The sequence below is a fragment of the Camelus ferus genome, chromosome 4 (assembly GCF_009834535.1).
Source record: "Camelus ferus isolate YT-003-E chromosome 4, BCGSAC_Cfer_1.0, whole genome shotgun sequence".
Taxonomy (NCBI): Eukaryota; Metazoa; Chordata; class Mammalia; order Artiodactyla; family Camelidae; genus Camelus; species Camelus ferus.
This window is the reverse complement of record NC_045699.1, coordinates 39,181,393-39,196,098: the sequence shown is the minus strand read 5'-3', so window position 1 is coordinate 39,196,098 and position 14,706 is coordinate 39,181,393. Positions and strand designations below refer to the sequence as shown.

Here is a 14,706-nt window from a genome sequence, read left to right as displayed (position 1 = left end):
ACTCTAGCACCAATCCCACAAAGGTGGAAGAATCATAATTATTTGTCCTCCAGCTACGTTACATTAATGAAATGCATGCACTCCACTGCTCCAAATCTGGGCTGAATTTATAACAACTCTATGGTTAGCATAATTTGCAGTAAATTAAATTAAATTCAACAAACATTTACTGAGTACCCACTAGAATTCAATGTGCTTTATGGCTTTTGTAAACCCATAAAGATGCATAGAATACAAGTTCTGCTCTCTAGGAACTTACCATTTAGTGAGGAAGATACAGGCGAAACTAACTCTGATATAAAGCACAACATGATAAAGACTATACATGCCACCAGTGAGAATAGCAAGTATAGGAGAGGGATCACATATGCGCAGTTCTAGTTTGGGCAGTGAGAAGGCTTCTGGGAAGAGGTAATAGTTTAGCTGACGTTCGATGGTCAAATAGGATTTGTCTGTATCGAAGTAGGTCATGGGAGAGAGGCAAGGACTGCACACTGCAGAGAAAGCAGCATGTGCCTATGGGGAGAAAGAGTGGAGTACGCTTTACAGACACAGGAAAACACACTATGGTTACCAAAGGGGAACGTAGGGGGGAGGGATAAATTAGGAGTATGGGATTAACAGATGCAAATCACTGCACATAAAATCGATAAGCAACAAGGATTTACTGTATAGCACGGGGAACTGATTCAATATATTGTAATAACCCATTATAGACAATAATCCGAAAAAATACATATGCATCTGGATCACTTCGCTGTACTTCTAAAACTGACACAAGATTGTAAATCAACTATATTCAATTAAAAATAAGAGCGGAGTATGCTTATATTCTTACAAAGTAAAAAGAAATGAGGAAGCAAAAAGAGGTTCGGCTGCGATCACTGATGGCCTAACATCAACATGATGACTCAGACACAAAGAACAAACTACAGGTTACCAGTAGGGGGGGCAATATAGGGATAGAGGGTTAAGAAGTACCGACTATTAAGTATAAAATAAGCTACAAGGACACATTGTACAACAGGGGGAATACAGCCAATGTTTTATAATAACTATAAATGGAGTATGACCTTTAAAAATTGTGAATCACTATATTGTACCTCTGTAATTTATAATACTATAATCAATAATACTTCAATAAAATTTTTCTTAATTAAAAAAATGTATGCTTTAAATCACTCAATGGTCTATTCACAAGTAAGGAAGAGAAAGGAATTGCTTCTGGTGGACCTCTCCTCCTTTCAGGATTGTAAACATATAGCCCCCCCCCCTTTTTTTTTTACTATATTCAAATAAGGTAGCATTTCTTAAGATCTGTAATTTGAAACAGATATTTTGTTACATTAGATTATATGGTCAGTTTTGGGGGGAGGAAGTTTTTAGTAAAGTCAAGGAAGATGAGTCCGGAGCTGCCTGGTTAGGCAATGTAGGAACAGCCATAAAAATCAAATTGTCCTGGGACACAGGTGAAGCGAGGGAAGAGACTGCACAAGGGAGATGCCCAGAAGGGCATTGTTGGATGATCTATCAGCACCAACTGGACAGTTTCAACATTTTCAATTCTCAGTCTCACAGTGGAGAATTTATTTCTCCAAATCCAAGATTAACATACAGATGAGTATTAACATATTAATGAATATTTCCTTTGAACAAATCTAAGCATCCAAATACTCCTCTGTTTTCATCAGAGGAAACTCTCTAGCCCTTAGCTAATCTGCAGAACAGGTAACAACACAGACCCCTGAAGGTTCGGCATCCCTCTCCATGAACCTGTCTACCGGCTCAGCCTAGAGCTCAGAGATGACTTCATATGCGAATTATCACCAATCGACAGTTTGAGTTAAGGTGCTTTTAAGACTTACCATTCTAACGCCGTTTTCAAAGGCTTGCCGGGTGAGTGGAGCTGGTCCGTCCACAGTCTTGCCATCATCATCTGGGCCCCAGCTGGCGCTGTAAATGTGTACGTGCTGGGGATTGAAGCTAACTGACTTGGCTTCAACCATATCCGTGACATCTCCATCCAGCATTCGAACTCCTTCAAGACAGAAAGGGGAAGTAACTCTACTGGACGCTTAACTGTATGACACCCAAACAGACCAAGACATATTTCAATCGTAGCATTTTTTTTTAAGGAAAGAATAAACTTTATCAACATTTAAATGAACATCTTAAACAAAAGTGAACATAAATACAAAACAGAAACAGACTCATAGACATAGAATACAAACTTGTGGTTGCCAGGGGGGAGGGGGGGTGAGAAGGGACACACTGGAAGTTGGAAATTTGTAGATACCGAAAGGCACATGTAGAATAGATAAACAAGATTATACTGTATAGCACAGGGAAATATATACAAGATCTTACTGGTAGCTCACAGAGAAAAGAATGAGACAATGAATATATATATGTTCATGTGTAACTGAAAAATTGTGCTCTACACTGGAAACTGACACAACATTGTAAACTGACTATAACTCAATTTAAAAAAAAGAACAAAAAAGAACAGAAAAGAAAAAAAAAATTGAGCAGGAAACGATAGGGCAAGATTTTTCTGAAGCTTTCTTGTGGGGAAAGAAGTTACATTGCTTGTAAAAGAGCAAATTTTCTTGAAAAACTTTTTTATCCGTTGTTCTCTTTTTCTAAGTTTCCACATTCTCTCCCTCTTCTTAATTCCTGTCTTAAGTGAGTACTTGACAAAGTCTCAAGAAATCCATCTTCCCTAAATTTCTCATTAGATAACTTGTGCTCATAATTGGTATAAAACATTCTCACTCCAGCAGTCTTACAAAATTTGGAGAGCTGCCAAGTTAGAGTAGTCCAATTTCCTTCATACTTAATATTACCTCCTAATCTGTACGACTGATGTGAACTTAACATATCACTTCTTTGCCAAGTTATTTATAAGTCAAATAATAAATGAGAATGCCCTCTGTGCACGTAACACATCACACAATTCTCAAAGGGTTTTGGCAATGTTCATTAATTTTCATGTAAGTATTCCCACCAGATAGATAGGCATTTATTATTAACCTTAAGTTGCAAAAATAGACACTAAGATACTAAAAAATAAATTATATGTCAAATACCAAGCTTTCCCTTTTTTTGTTTAGGAGACTCATAACAACAATAAAAATCTAATCGTTAAGCAAACATATCTTTCCTTAAGCTAACCTAAATACCATCACTGAGACACTATATTCATTTAAAATTGTATCTTTACAGCCCAAACTTACTCCATGGGAAAGTCTTGTTATCTGGTAGGATTTTAAGTTTTAATTGGTTACCAATAAATGAGGATTAAATAATAAAACCTCAAATCAGACAGCTTTAAATGCTATGTGGTTTGAGGTGGGAATTCTGGTAGAATATAAAAATATTCTTGAAGGAAACACATCTTTGTACTTTAAAAAATGTTTACCTTTTAACTATAAAACTATAAACATAGAAAAACAGAAAGAATGACAATGAACATGGATACAGCCAGTACTCAACTACTGTTAACATTTTGCCACATTTTCTTCATCTAAAAATATAACTAATAGGCTAAACCATTTTAAATTACATGACAGCTATGACACTCTATCCTTTAATATTTTTTTCCAAAAATATAATGGAAATAAACACCCAGTCAACAGTTAAATTTACCCAAAGCATCCCTGAAGACATTGCATTTGGTTGCTACGTCTCTTGACTATCTTTTCCTCTAGACTTACGTATGTTGAAAGGAGCTGTATATAAACAGGTGATGTGGAGAGCAAAGGTTTTGAACAAGTCTCTTTAAAACTTATGGGATGGAAACTGTACTTAGAAAGCTTGTGGGCAGTTTGTTTTGTAGAAGGAAAATTCCCAGCAGGGCGCTCTGCATATACTGGGTCCTTAGCAGCTATTGGTTTGTTTTGATTTGACATAAATATTCAAAGTTCACCTGCATGGTTTTTACCAAATAAAGATGAACTACTTCCTAGTCTTACCTTCTATTTAAAAGCATAGAATGGAACTATTTTAGTACAGGGAGGTCTGAAATAAATACTGGACTATATAAGCACTCCAAAGTAATCTAACCAGTATGTCTAAACAAAGGAATATCTACACAACACGTGAATTTAGTTTCTGCATCATGCAATTTATGTGAAGTCCATGAAAAAAATGCTTGATAAGAATCATACCTAGAAGGTAATACTAATTTTCTGACCAAAAAATTATGAATAAGAATTTTGTTTTCCCAAGTTTAAAGACGAAAGGTTCCTTTTTCTTCACTTAACTAACCGCAAGGCTTCATGCCTTGGGTCTAAGGGGATTACGTTTATAATTTACAATCTTCTTGTTTTTAGGAGGACAGGGCACTTGTCACTCACTGTCATATACTCTTTTTTTTTCAGAGGTCCTGCTCAGCTAGGCCAGCAGTTCATCTGTGAGGTTCACAAGTTCATCCCTTCACTTCCTCCAGGTCAGAAGTGCTGGGTTAGTGATGAAGAGTAAAGGCAGGGACCTGGAAGTGTGTCTGTATGTGAGTGTGTGTGTGCTGGGCAGTAAGTAGGTTTGCCTGGTAGACACCAGTCATCTGACTATCCTCAGGAGAGCAGGAGCCTCCAGCACCCTCATGGTTCTTCAGAGGAGGTCTGTCTCCTTCCCATAACTCCTCTGTGAACCTTCCCCTGACACACAGCAGATGCTCTCAGAGTTCAGCTAATTACTGGTTAACAAGCTGCCACACTCTTAAGAATCTGTGATGAAATAAAGGAAAAAAGAGGGCAAATTTACTGAGGACTGACACACAAGATGATCTCAGAAAATCTATTCTTAGCACCATTATGATATACCCCAATTATTTCACATCACTAATGTCTACACTTAGCCTAGAAAGGACTATCATTTTCATTTTTTAGGTCCAACTCTGTTCTCCATTTGGAAACAAATAATATAGTGGAATCAAGGATGTCAGCCTGGTTCCAGGAAATTCATCTTACGGTACCCTTTAGGAGATGCCAATAGGATCTATACCATCTCTTACAATGTTTTCTTTCCATTTGTCTGTGGCTGCGGCATCAGGCTATACTCACAAAGATGACTGTAAATGGGAAAGTAAGGGTTTGCTTCTATTAATGTCTAAATTTATACTGCTTTGGTTGGGCCCTTGTAGTAAGCATATGTATATTTAAGTCTGCATGTATGTGTGTTTGTGTGTGTGTGTGTGTAATCTGCAATTATTAATAGTAACAGTATGACTACATTCTGGGACTGTAAAAGGAGATTTTACTATTTACTTTTTTAATTCCAATTAAAAGGAACTTTTTGTAAAGCCTAAGGAAAAGAAAAAAAATATTTTCTGCTTCGATAGAATTCCAAAATGCTTCTTTCCATAGAGATATTATGACCTGGTATTTATATTATTAGTTCTTTCTGACCTAGGTCCCAATTGTATAGTTCAGTACAGATGCCAATGGCTGCACCTTCACTACTGGACAATCTTTTTTTCATGCCTGTTTAAAGAAAGAAATGCTTGTGTTTGCAACACGTTAGGGGGACCACTCAGAAGTCTTTAACTGGATTTAATAACACTGGTTAACACAGTCAGTTTGCTGTTAGCACTCGTCAAACACTATTATGCAAACATATGCCTGTCTCTGGTTCAAAAAGGGTTCTGAAAACCAGTTAGCATGAGAGTTCTTAGCTCGGTTCTCTATCCGTGGAAGTTTCTTTCCCATACCTCCGATCTTGGCGTTGAAAGCAATTCCAACTGTGCAGTGAGAGTTGTTTGCTGCGGCGGCCACTTCTCCAGCACAGCGGGTCCCATGCCTGCAGGGAGAACACACACACTTTCTAAAGCAAGACACCTCATTCTCACAAATTCAACATGTCCTTGCCACCACCCGGACTTCGAAGTGGCGGACAATGTAGGTAGCAAGCTGTGGGTGTTTCCGGAACTTCCTACCCAAGTAGCACTTGCCCTGTCCATAACTTTTAGCACTTAAGTATATTCTGTTTTGGAATTACAGTCTTGTATGTTTATTTTTGATATCTCACTTTCTTAAGTAGAAATTCTCCTTGAAAGCTAAGATAAAATTTTGTTTCCTTGTGTTGTCCACACTTTTGCTGTCCTATATGGTAACCACTAGCCATGTACGGCTAAGAGGGTACTTGAAATGGGGCTAGTGTGACCTCATCTTAATTTTAACTTTATTTAATTTTAATTAAATTTAATTTTAATTATGTTTAATTTTAAATAAATAAAATTATTTAATTTTAATTTCAATTCAATTATTAGAAAATTTAAGAATGTGGGTATGAAAATCTACTTTTTAAACTGGAAATTCAAACACAGATCAAGGATCTCCAATGAAAATTTATCTTCTAAAATGGGATTGCTGTAAATCACACTGGACTTCAAAGATCTTGTATGAAAAGACAACGTAAAACAACTCACTAATTTTTTATATCAATTACATGTTGAAATATTTTACTTAATATAGTCTCAAAATCTGTTTCATCTGTTTGTTTTCACCTTTTTACTGCTTTTTAAAGCTGAGGCTGCCAGAAAAGTACAATATTTTTCTGAAAGATATTCCCTGTTATTTCTCACCACAGTAAATAATTTGTTCTTTGATCAGAAAAATCTTTTAGTTGAAAGGACTTCTAAGAAAGATCACCTTATCCAAGGATGGCAAAGAAGTGTCAGACGCCAAGGACAACCTGCTTAGGAATGGTGGCCTAACACCGTGTGTGCTGAGAAGAATCCTGGGGCGTGGCTCAGCCCAGAGAAAGACAACAGGACTGATGACTAACGCCCGTCCTGGATGCAGGAGGAGGGTGCGACAACCACTGTGGTGTACTTCTCACTGCTAGGCAGGTCCAATGCCCACCTCCCTTCCTGCATTTTTAGAGATAAGGGCGCTTAAGGAGGCCCTGAGGTGTAAAGAGATCTGTCAAAAACAGTCAGTGACTAAAACTCAGGCCCCTCAAATTCTACTTTAGTACTTTTTATTTTACAGCATATTCTACACACTCATCATGGGATATAACTGTCATCTGTACAGCTATAAACAGGTGCTGCTTACAACTGACAGGTGCATACCAGGTGATACAGAAGAGATATGTCCTGCTTTTTCCACTTAGCAGTGCCATGCGTATCTTTCTGTGTGTCATTTAAATGGTTACTATCATTCCATATACTCTTTTAAGTATAATCAATTTACATATACAAATGGCATATATATACACATATATGAATGTGTGTGTATGTGTGTATATATATATGCTATATATACATACATGTATATACATGCAACATAATCTATTCCTAGAAATTTACCCAGGTTTTTACTAGTATTAAAGAGGCTACAAAGAACAGTCTTGTCTATATATAATTTTATGTCTACCTTGGGACAAATTTTTAAAAGTGGAATTGCTGGATCAAAGAGTACAGAATATACTGTCGAATTGTTAACAGAAGATCAAAGTAATATAACTGAACCTCATAAAAACTGCAAGACTGATAAATATTACTACAAAACAGCAAAATTTTGTGCATGACCAAAAAAGATAGATCATAAGCCAAACTGACAATACGAAGAATGGAGAGAACATCTGGACAAGCCCCTGCATATATAAACCCTGATGTGTGAGCTTTTCAATCTTTTTCATCCTTGCCAAGCTGACATGAACATTATCCCTTGTTGCTTCCCCTCTTTATCACTTCTGATTACACTTGATACTGTACATCTTTTCAAATATTTATTAGCTATTTCTGTTTCTTGTTTTGTGAATAACCTTTGCATGCCCTTTGCCCAAATTACTTGTTGCGTTTCCATCATATCTGCTGCAAATACGACTCCAACGTAACAATCTTTTTTGTAGCAATTTTAGGTTGTCACACATGGCATTTAATTTTGATGTACTCAAAATCATCTTGCCCTTCTGATATCTGGTTATACCACTTTAATCATCAGAAAAATGATCTCTTTTTAAAAGAAAAAAAAATCTTTTTTTGTAAGCCTCAAGCTAAACTACTAATTTTCCCATGAGCATAGCAATTATTTACTATGATTCTTCGTTAGCCTTTTATTGCATATGACTTCATGGTGTAAGTTGTTTTTATTCAAATGTCAAATTCCCTTTATGAGGCTACTGTTCTTATACTTCATTGCTCTATCATTAATTAATTCAAGTGCTACTGGATCATAGGACAGCTGTTTTTAATTCTGCTCTAGTTTACTCTATGCCCCATGAGTTATTTAGAAGTACCATTTTAAAATTTCAAAAGTATGCAGGTGTTTGTGTTTTTGATATCAGTAACTTAATTACCTTATGATAAAATAATTTTTATGAAGCAATCGTTTGAATTTTGTGAGACTCAGAAAATGGCCAAGTATGTGATCAATTTTTATAAATGTTCCACGTGGTTGAAAGAATGTATGTTCTCCAATTGTTCCATTATGTCAAGCTTGTTCATCACATTGTGGATTTGTTAATGTTGTTTGCACTGCTATCAATTTTTATTGCATTTAGAATGGAATTATCAAGTCTCTCTAGTGAAGCAAATTGTTTATGAATATATAGTAACACTCTATGGTTCTTGCAATAACGAAATTAATGATATCTGGTTAACATTTAAATTATGTACCATTTGATCCTTTTACTTTCAAACATTCTGTGTTCATATTAGTTAAGTCTCATAAATAGAATATAGTTATTTGGGGGAGGGAGCTAGGCTATCTTTGTCTTTAAGAGTTAGTCCATTTACAGTGACTGTATCTATTCATATATTCACATTCATTTCTGTATTTTTTTTAACCTGTGCTAGTTTGGATGTTATGTGTTCTATCTATCACTTAGTGGTTATCCTCGATATTTGATCATGGATATCTAAGATCACAAAGTCTGAAGTTACTAATACTTTTTTCAATTTTTCCCAAACAATACAGACTTAAGAATGTTTTAACGCTGATTATCCACCTCTTGACATGATCTCCCCCTATTTATAGTTATACATTGGATTTTTAAACTCTAGAAATCACCCGTGACTGTTACTATTTTAAACAATCAATGTTTGTTTAGTTTTATAAAGACATTCTTTGCTCTGTTGATTTTTGTAGCTCCTATTTCCTTCCAGGATCATTGATTTCTTTCTGAAGAACATTCTATAAATGTACTCTTCAGAGAGGCTTTCGGTAACCTCAGAAAATGACTTTATTCTACTGTTGTTCTTAAAAACTACTTTCACTGGATGTAGCATTCTATACTAACGGCACTTCAAAGATACCATTCCACTGCTTCTTTGCTTCCATTGTTTCTGGTAAGAAATCAGCCATCTGGCAATCTAGATCTCTCTGGATGCTTTTCAGATCTTTGTCTTTTCTATTCTGCAGGTTCATTAAGATGCAATATGTGTAGACTTAAAAAAATTCTTTCTTGGAATTCCTAAGCCTGCAGTTTAATGTTTAAATCTTCAGAAACCTCAGGTACTACCTTTGAAAACTGCCTTTACATCATTCTATGGTGATTCCTCTTATCAGAATCCCAATTAAGCATACATTAGACTTTTCACACTATCTTAATCTTTAATCTCACCTTCCCATATCCTTCTCTCTTTTGGCTGTGTTCTGTGTAACTTGCTGAGTCCTATATTTCACTTATCCTATCTTCAGCCATGACTGTTTGATCATTTCACTGTATTATTCTTTTCAGTTACTATATTTTTTATTTTTTGAAGTTCTTTTTTCAAATCCACCTGTTTAATTGGGACAGTCAGTTTTTTTAAAAAATACCTTCTGATGTTTATTTCTTGATACATATGCATTACATCTAATAATTCTAAATAGGTGAATCTAATTCTACTTGTTTTTCCTACTGGCTTGTTTTCATGGTGATCTTTCTCCCACGTAATTGGTGAATTGTCCATTTAGGATATCCCATCGTTTAGGCTTTTACCTTTGTGAAGTCTTTGGGAAATGCATTTTTTAAAAAATAAGAATTAAATTCGCTTCTACCATTTATCCTGGGCCACACCAACCAGGATATGTTCAACCAAGTTTAAAATTTGGGCCATACAAGTGATATGGTTTACAGGTGCAAATTCCACAAGACAGTTAGTTATCCTCAAAGGTAATTATTTATCCTCTTCTCCCACTTTCTTACCCACGGTGAGAAAATCAAATGCATCCTCCATCTCTCTGTGTAGGTTTTCTTTTTCTATACTTACTGTACTGAAGCTAGTGCCTCGGGGGTTCTGTTTCATGCAGAAATCCTCTCTCAGCCCTTTGGACCAAGGCCTTGTCTCCTGCCATCCCTGCACTTTTTAAAATCCAGCTCCAGGCTGGCTGGGATTGGTCACTTACCCTGGGAAATGCCTAGTGTCCACCTACTGCCCACCTAGTTTATAGATTTGAGCTTTCCCAGAGAAATACTGCTGGTGTCCCATTAGCTCGACCATGCGCTGAAAAGTTCTTTAATATACTCCCAGGAGTTTTGGATGTACTGTAGCAGGGGAGTTTAATTGAGTATCTCTTCTACCATATTATTAAAACATAGAAGAAGTAACTTGGTTCTGTATTTCTAAAATGCAATAACGCCTTTCACATACTATGTGCATCAGTAATGTACAGTGAATGTAAGTGAAGAACAGAGTGACTATTTTCCTTATAAAAACAGTTCTAGTAACAGTTTCTGTACAAGGCTCTACATCATGATATAGGGACTATTTTGGGGAGACAGGAAAGTTATACTCTACTGCTGACACACATATTTTAAACATCAGTTAAGTCATACATTGCAGCATACTGTAATTGAGGGTCCAAATTGCTAGCTCAACTACAGTAAACAGCCCACTCTTCAGATGACAATGATTATTATTTCAAGTAAAGTACTAGTCATCTTTTTTATTTTTATATCTCTGTTGGACTCTGTTTTGACATGGATTTAAAATAGATCACAGAACAATTGATATCATCATGACCTATTCAAGTACGTGAACATGATTCAATTTCTTCCTTCTCCCAAAGAACAAAGGGTCAGCAAAAAGTACATTCACAATGTCAGTTAAATATGAAAGCCACAAAACAGACAAAATCTGTTTTTCAGATGTATGCTTCTTCAGAGATGACACAGTATGAGCATTTAAATTATTTTCAGCATAAGAAGAAAGTTTTAGTAGATTTTAGTCCAGAAAACAATTAGATTACACTCTGACCCACATCCACCTAAATAAGAACTTTACTAGACAAGTCCCACATAATTTCCCTTGGAAAATGAGTCACCTGTTTAGCTTTCTTGAATATGTTCACAATATTACTAAGATACATATTTCCTGAGACTTCTAGAAAATAACCTCATTATGTAAATTTTATAAGGATTACATAAACCAGTGACTTAAAATAAGACTGGGACATTGTGCTGTACACCAGAAATTGACACACTGTAACTGACGGTACTTCAATAAAAAAAAATAAAATAAAAATAAAAGAATAAATTAGACATCATCTGAAATAAAATGCATTTAGACAAACTAGGACTTAAAAATGCATCACTTCTCTGAATCTCTTAAGGATACTGTCATTGCTGCCAGGACCCTAGTAAGTGTAAGATGTTTTATGTAATTTTTTTCTTGAATAAACCATTTTAGCTCTTAATGAGCATCTGACTTAAAAACCATGTCTGTCTTTGTCCTACTGCTTTCTCTTACTCAGGAAAAGAAAGTTTTCTACCTGTTACACCCTCAACAATAAACCGTTATAATGATAGGTCTCGTGGTTTTACCCTGGCTGAATGATCGAAAAGATAGAAAATTAGATCAGAGAGGGCCTGTTAGCGCGTATCTATAATACTGTGAACATAAACAAGTTAGGTGAAGAGAATCTAAAATATAAATTCATGTGGTCTATTACATCTTGCTAGGTAGTAAAATATTACCTAAATTTCTTATTTGCTTTGTCTCCAAGTCCTCCAATCATACTGCTTTGTGAACTTTTTCTTTCATACGAGTTAGCGGGGATGGAAATACGAACTCATTTGAGATTTACCATGAATCTGAAGACAAGATGTGAGTAAGCCCAGCAATGAGTCAGAGACATCAGGTCATGTGTAAAAGGTCTCCGTTACAGATATCACTGCATTGCTTAAAAGTCAAAGTTATACATGGACAGAATCAGGCCATGGCAAGTTGGAGAAAGACTACTTTCTATTTCTTTTCTTCCTCGGAACAAACATCTTTAACAGTGCATGGTGCCCCCGTCCCCTCCTCCACTGTTTCTATTCCCTTTTGACATCTGGTGTGCCCATTCTCTTTGGCATATTTTGATTTTGTTTAAATCTACGTGGAAACCTTCCATTTGGATCTATTTCAAAAGCCCCGTTAGAAAGGGAGGGGAAAGCAAGAAACAGCGATGTGGGTGAGGTGTTCTCCCATGTACCACTTAGAATTGCTGTTTGACGGCTCATGTTCTTGATAATATTACCACTTTATGTTTGTACCACACTCTCCACTTTCCAAAGTATTTTAACCTCATTGGATTCTCACTTCAACCCTGCTGAAGTAAGCAAAACAGACTTTACTTCTCTTACTCTACAAATGAGAATGTTTAGTGCGTCAGACAGTGATTGGAAGGTATACACAATGACAGGACAAAGACTAGATCTGGATCTCCTGGGTCCTTATATAACGCCATTTCACTCTCCCAAGCAAGGGGCCTACATTTGAATGATTGCCAAGATTTCATGACTTCTTTGCTTGCTATCTTCCCTTATCTTGTGGGGTAGAGGCAACTTTATTTCTTCATTACTATTGATGACAGACATATTTGACAATATATTTTATAGACTCTCCATGATAAATTATTCAACTTGAGTTATAAGGAGGAAATGTTAGGAATCTTAAAAATGAAAGCTGAAGAAGGGAAAATAGCTGAAAAAAGCTGTCTTCAGCAGAAAGCTTAAGAAACATATACGAGGAAAAAAAAAGTAAATTAAAATTTTTAAAAAGAAGAAAATCACCCAGTCCACCTTTGGTGATTAGTTTTTGTGAGACAATTAAGATAATAGCTTCTGGTGTGACTACAATTATACATAGTCCCTAAGGCTTCAATAATATTAAATTTTCTTTTATTATACTAGGAAGAAACTCGGGAAAACTCATTCAAAATAACTGCTATGGACTGACTGTTCCTGTCTATCCCACCCCCATTTCACATACTGAAACCCCAATCACCATGTGATGATATCTGGAGTCAAGGACTAGGGGAGGTAATTAGGTCATGAGGGTGGTAACCTCATGTTGGGATGAGAGCCTGTCCATCTTATCTCTTCTTAGAAAAGAAAAGAAATGAGAGAGATTGCTTCCTTTCTTTTCCGTCACCTTCTAAGAAGGCAGCCACCTACAAGCCAAAACCCAAATCTACCAGTACCTTAATATTGGACTTCCCAGCCTCAACTGAAAAATAACTGAAAAATAAAGGTTTGTTGTTTAAGTCACCCAGTCTATAGTTTTCTGTTAGGGCAGCCTGGACAAAGACGATGACAAATAAACAGACACACAAAACAATATTATAGTCACAGATCCTTTCATAGCCTAATAATGAAAGAATCTTAAGCATGAACTTTAACTTAAACTTTGACAGTTTTTATACTTAACAATAGACATTGTGACTCCTTCTTTGGGCCCTCAGGAATAATATATACAATATTTAAAGAAATTAATAGAAGTTAGCATTTGTCAACTGCCCTAAACTTCAACAGATATGTTGCAGGCAAGGAAATAAAATGAAAAATATACAGTATAATATTAGGTAGTAATAGGACACTACTAAAAATTGGCATCAGATATATCGTATGTAAATGACTAGTAAGTATTAAAAACAAGCCAAAGAATATTTCTTTTGGAGGGTTAAAAGTATTGTTAGTTTGACACACACATACATATACACACACACGAGTGCATGTAAAAACAGGGGAAATTTGAATAAGATGTGTAAATTGCATTAATGTCAATTTCCTGGTTTTGATATTTTACTATAGTTACAAACATTATTCCTACTGGGGGAATTCAGGTGAAGGATACGGGGGGGGACCTCGACTAATTTTCAAACTCTGTGAGTTTATATATATATATTTTTAAAGTTTAAAAGTCATTGTAGGTCTGAAGAATTTGTACAGCTTTCTATAATATTGGTTGTACTTCAACAAGAATACTTCAGTCAGAACACAAAATATTGACAATAAAATAAATAAAACTGAGTGGTCAATAAACTGTTTTAGAAGTGCTTTCTCACCTCTGCCATTTCCTCTCTGTCCTTATCTCCCCAGCCTAGGAAAATGGTTTATTCACTGTTAACTGAATTCCTTGTTAACTATGCTAGCCCACATCTGAAGGAAAGAACAGATAGCTTGGTTTATCAGAAAACCTGGTTCTTCACTTTTGCTGCTTTCTCAGCTACAGTGCTGCATGCAATGACGAAGTACAGCAAAACCCACGCAGGCTCGTGTGTTGTGTGTATATGTGCATGTACACGGTCCTGACCAAGATGGTAACCAGCTTTTCATCAGCCTTCCTGCTCTTATTTTAGGGACTGACAACATCAAGGCACTTGGGTATGAGTGATCCCTTTGATGAAATACACTAATCACGATGGTGGAACGCTGCCCTTTTTGTTGGCTCCCTGGTTAATACTCTAAATTCACCTCATCATGCTTTTTGGCTCCTCTTTTTGCTTTCAT

The 14,706-nt window shown here is 36.0% G+C and overlaps 1 protein-coding gene across 5 annotated transcripts in view; it reads right to left on the bottom strand.

Annotated features, from left to right (window-relative positions):
• Positions 1-14,706, bottom strand: part of PCSK5 (proprotein convertase subtilisin/kexin type 5) — a 413,713-nt gene that overhangs the window by 251,189 nt on the left and 147,818 nt on the right. For all 5 annotated transcript variants that reach the window (XM_032477865.1, XM_014562872.2, XM_032477866.1 and 2 more), the window contains exons 6-7: positions 5,711-5,799; positions 1,866-2,038 (exon numbers count right to left, since the gene is read on the bottom strand). In XM_032477865.1, the coding sequence (XP_032333756.1) occupies positions 1,866-2,038; positions 5,711-5,799 (262 nt within the window). The remainder of the gene's footprint in view (positions 1-1,865; positions 2,039-5,710; positions 5,800-14,706) is intronic.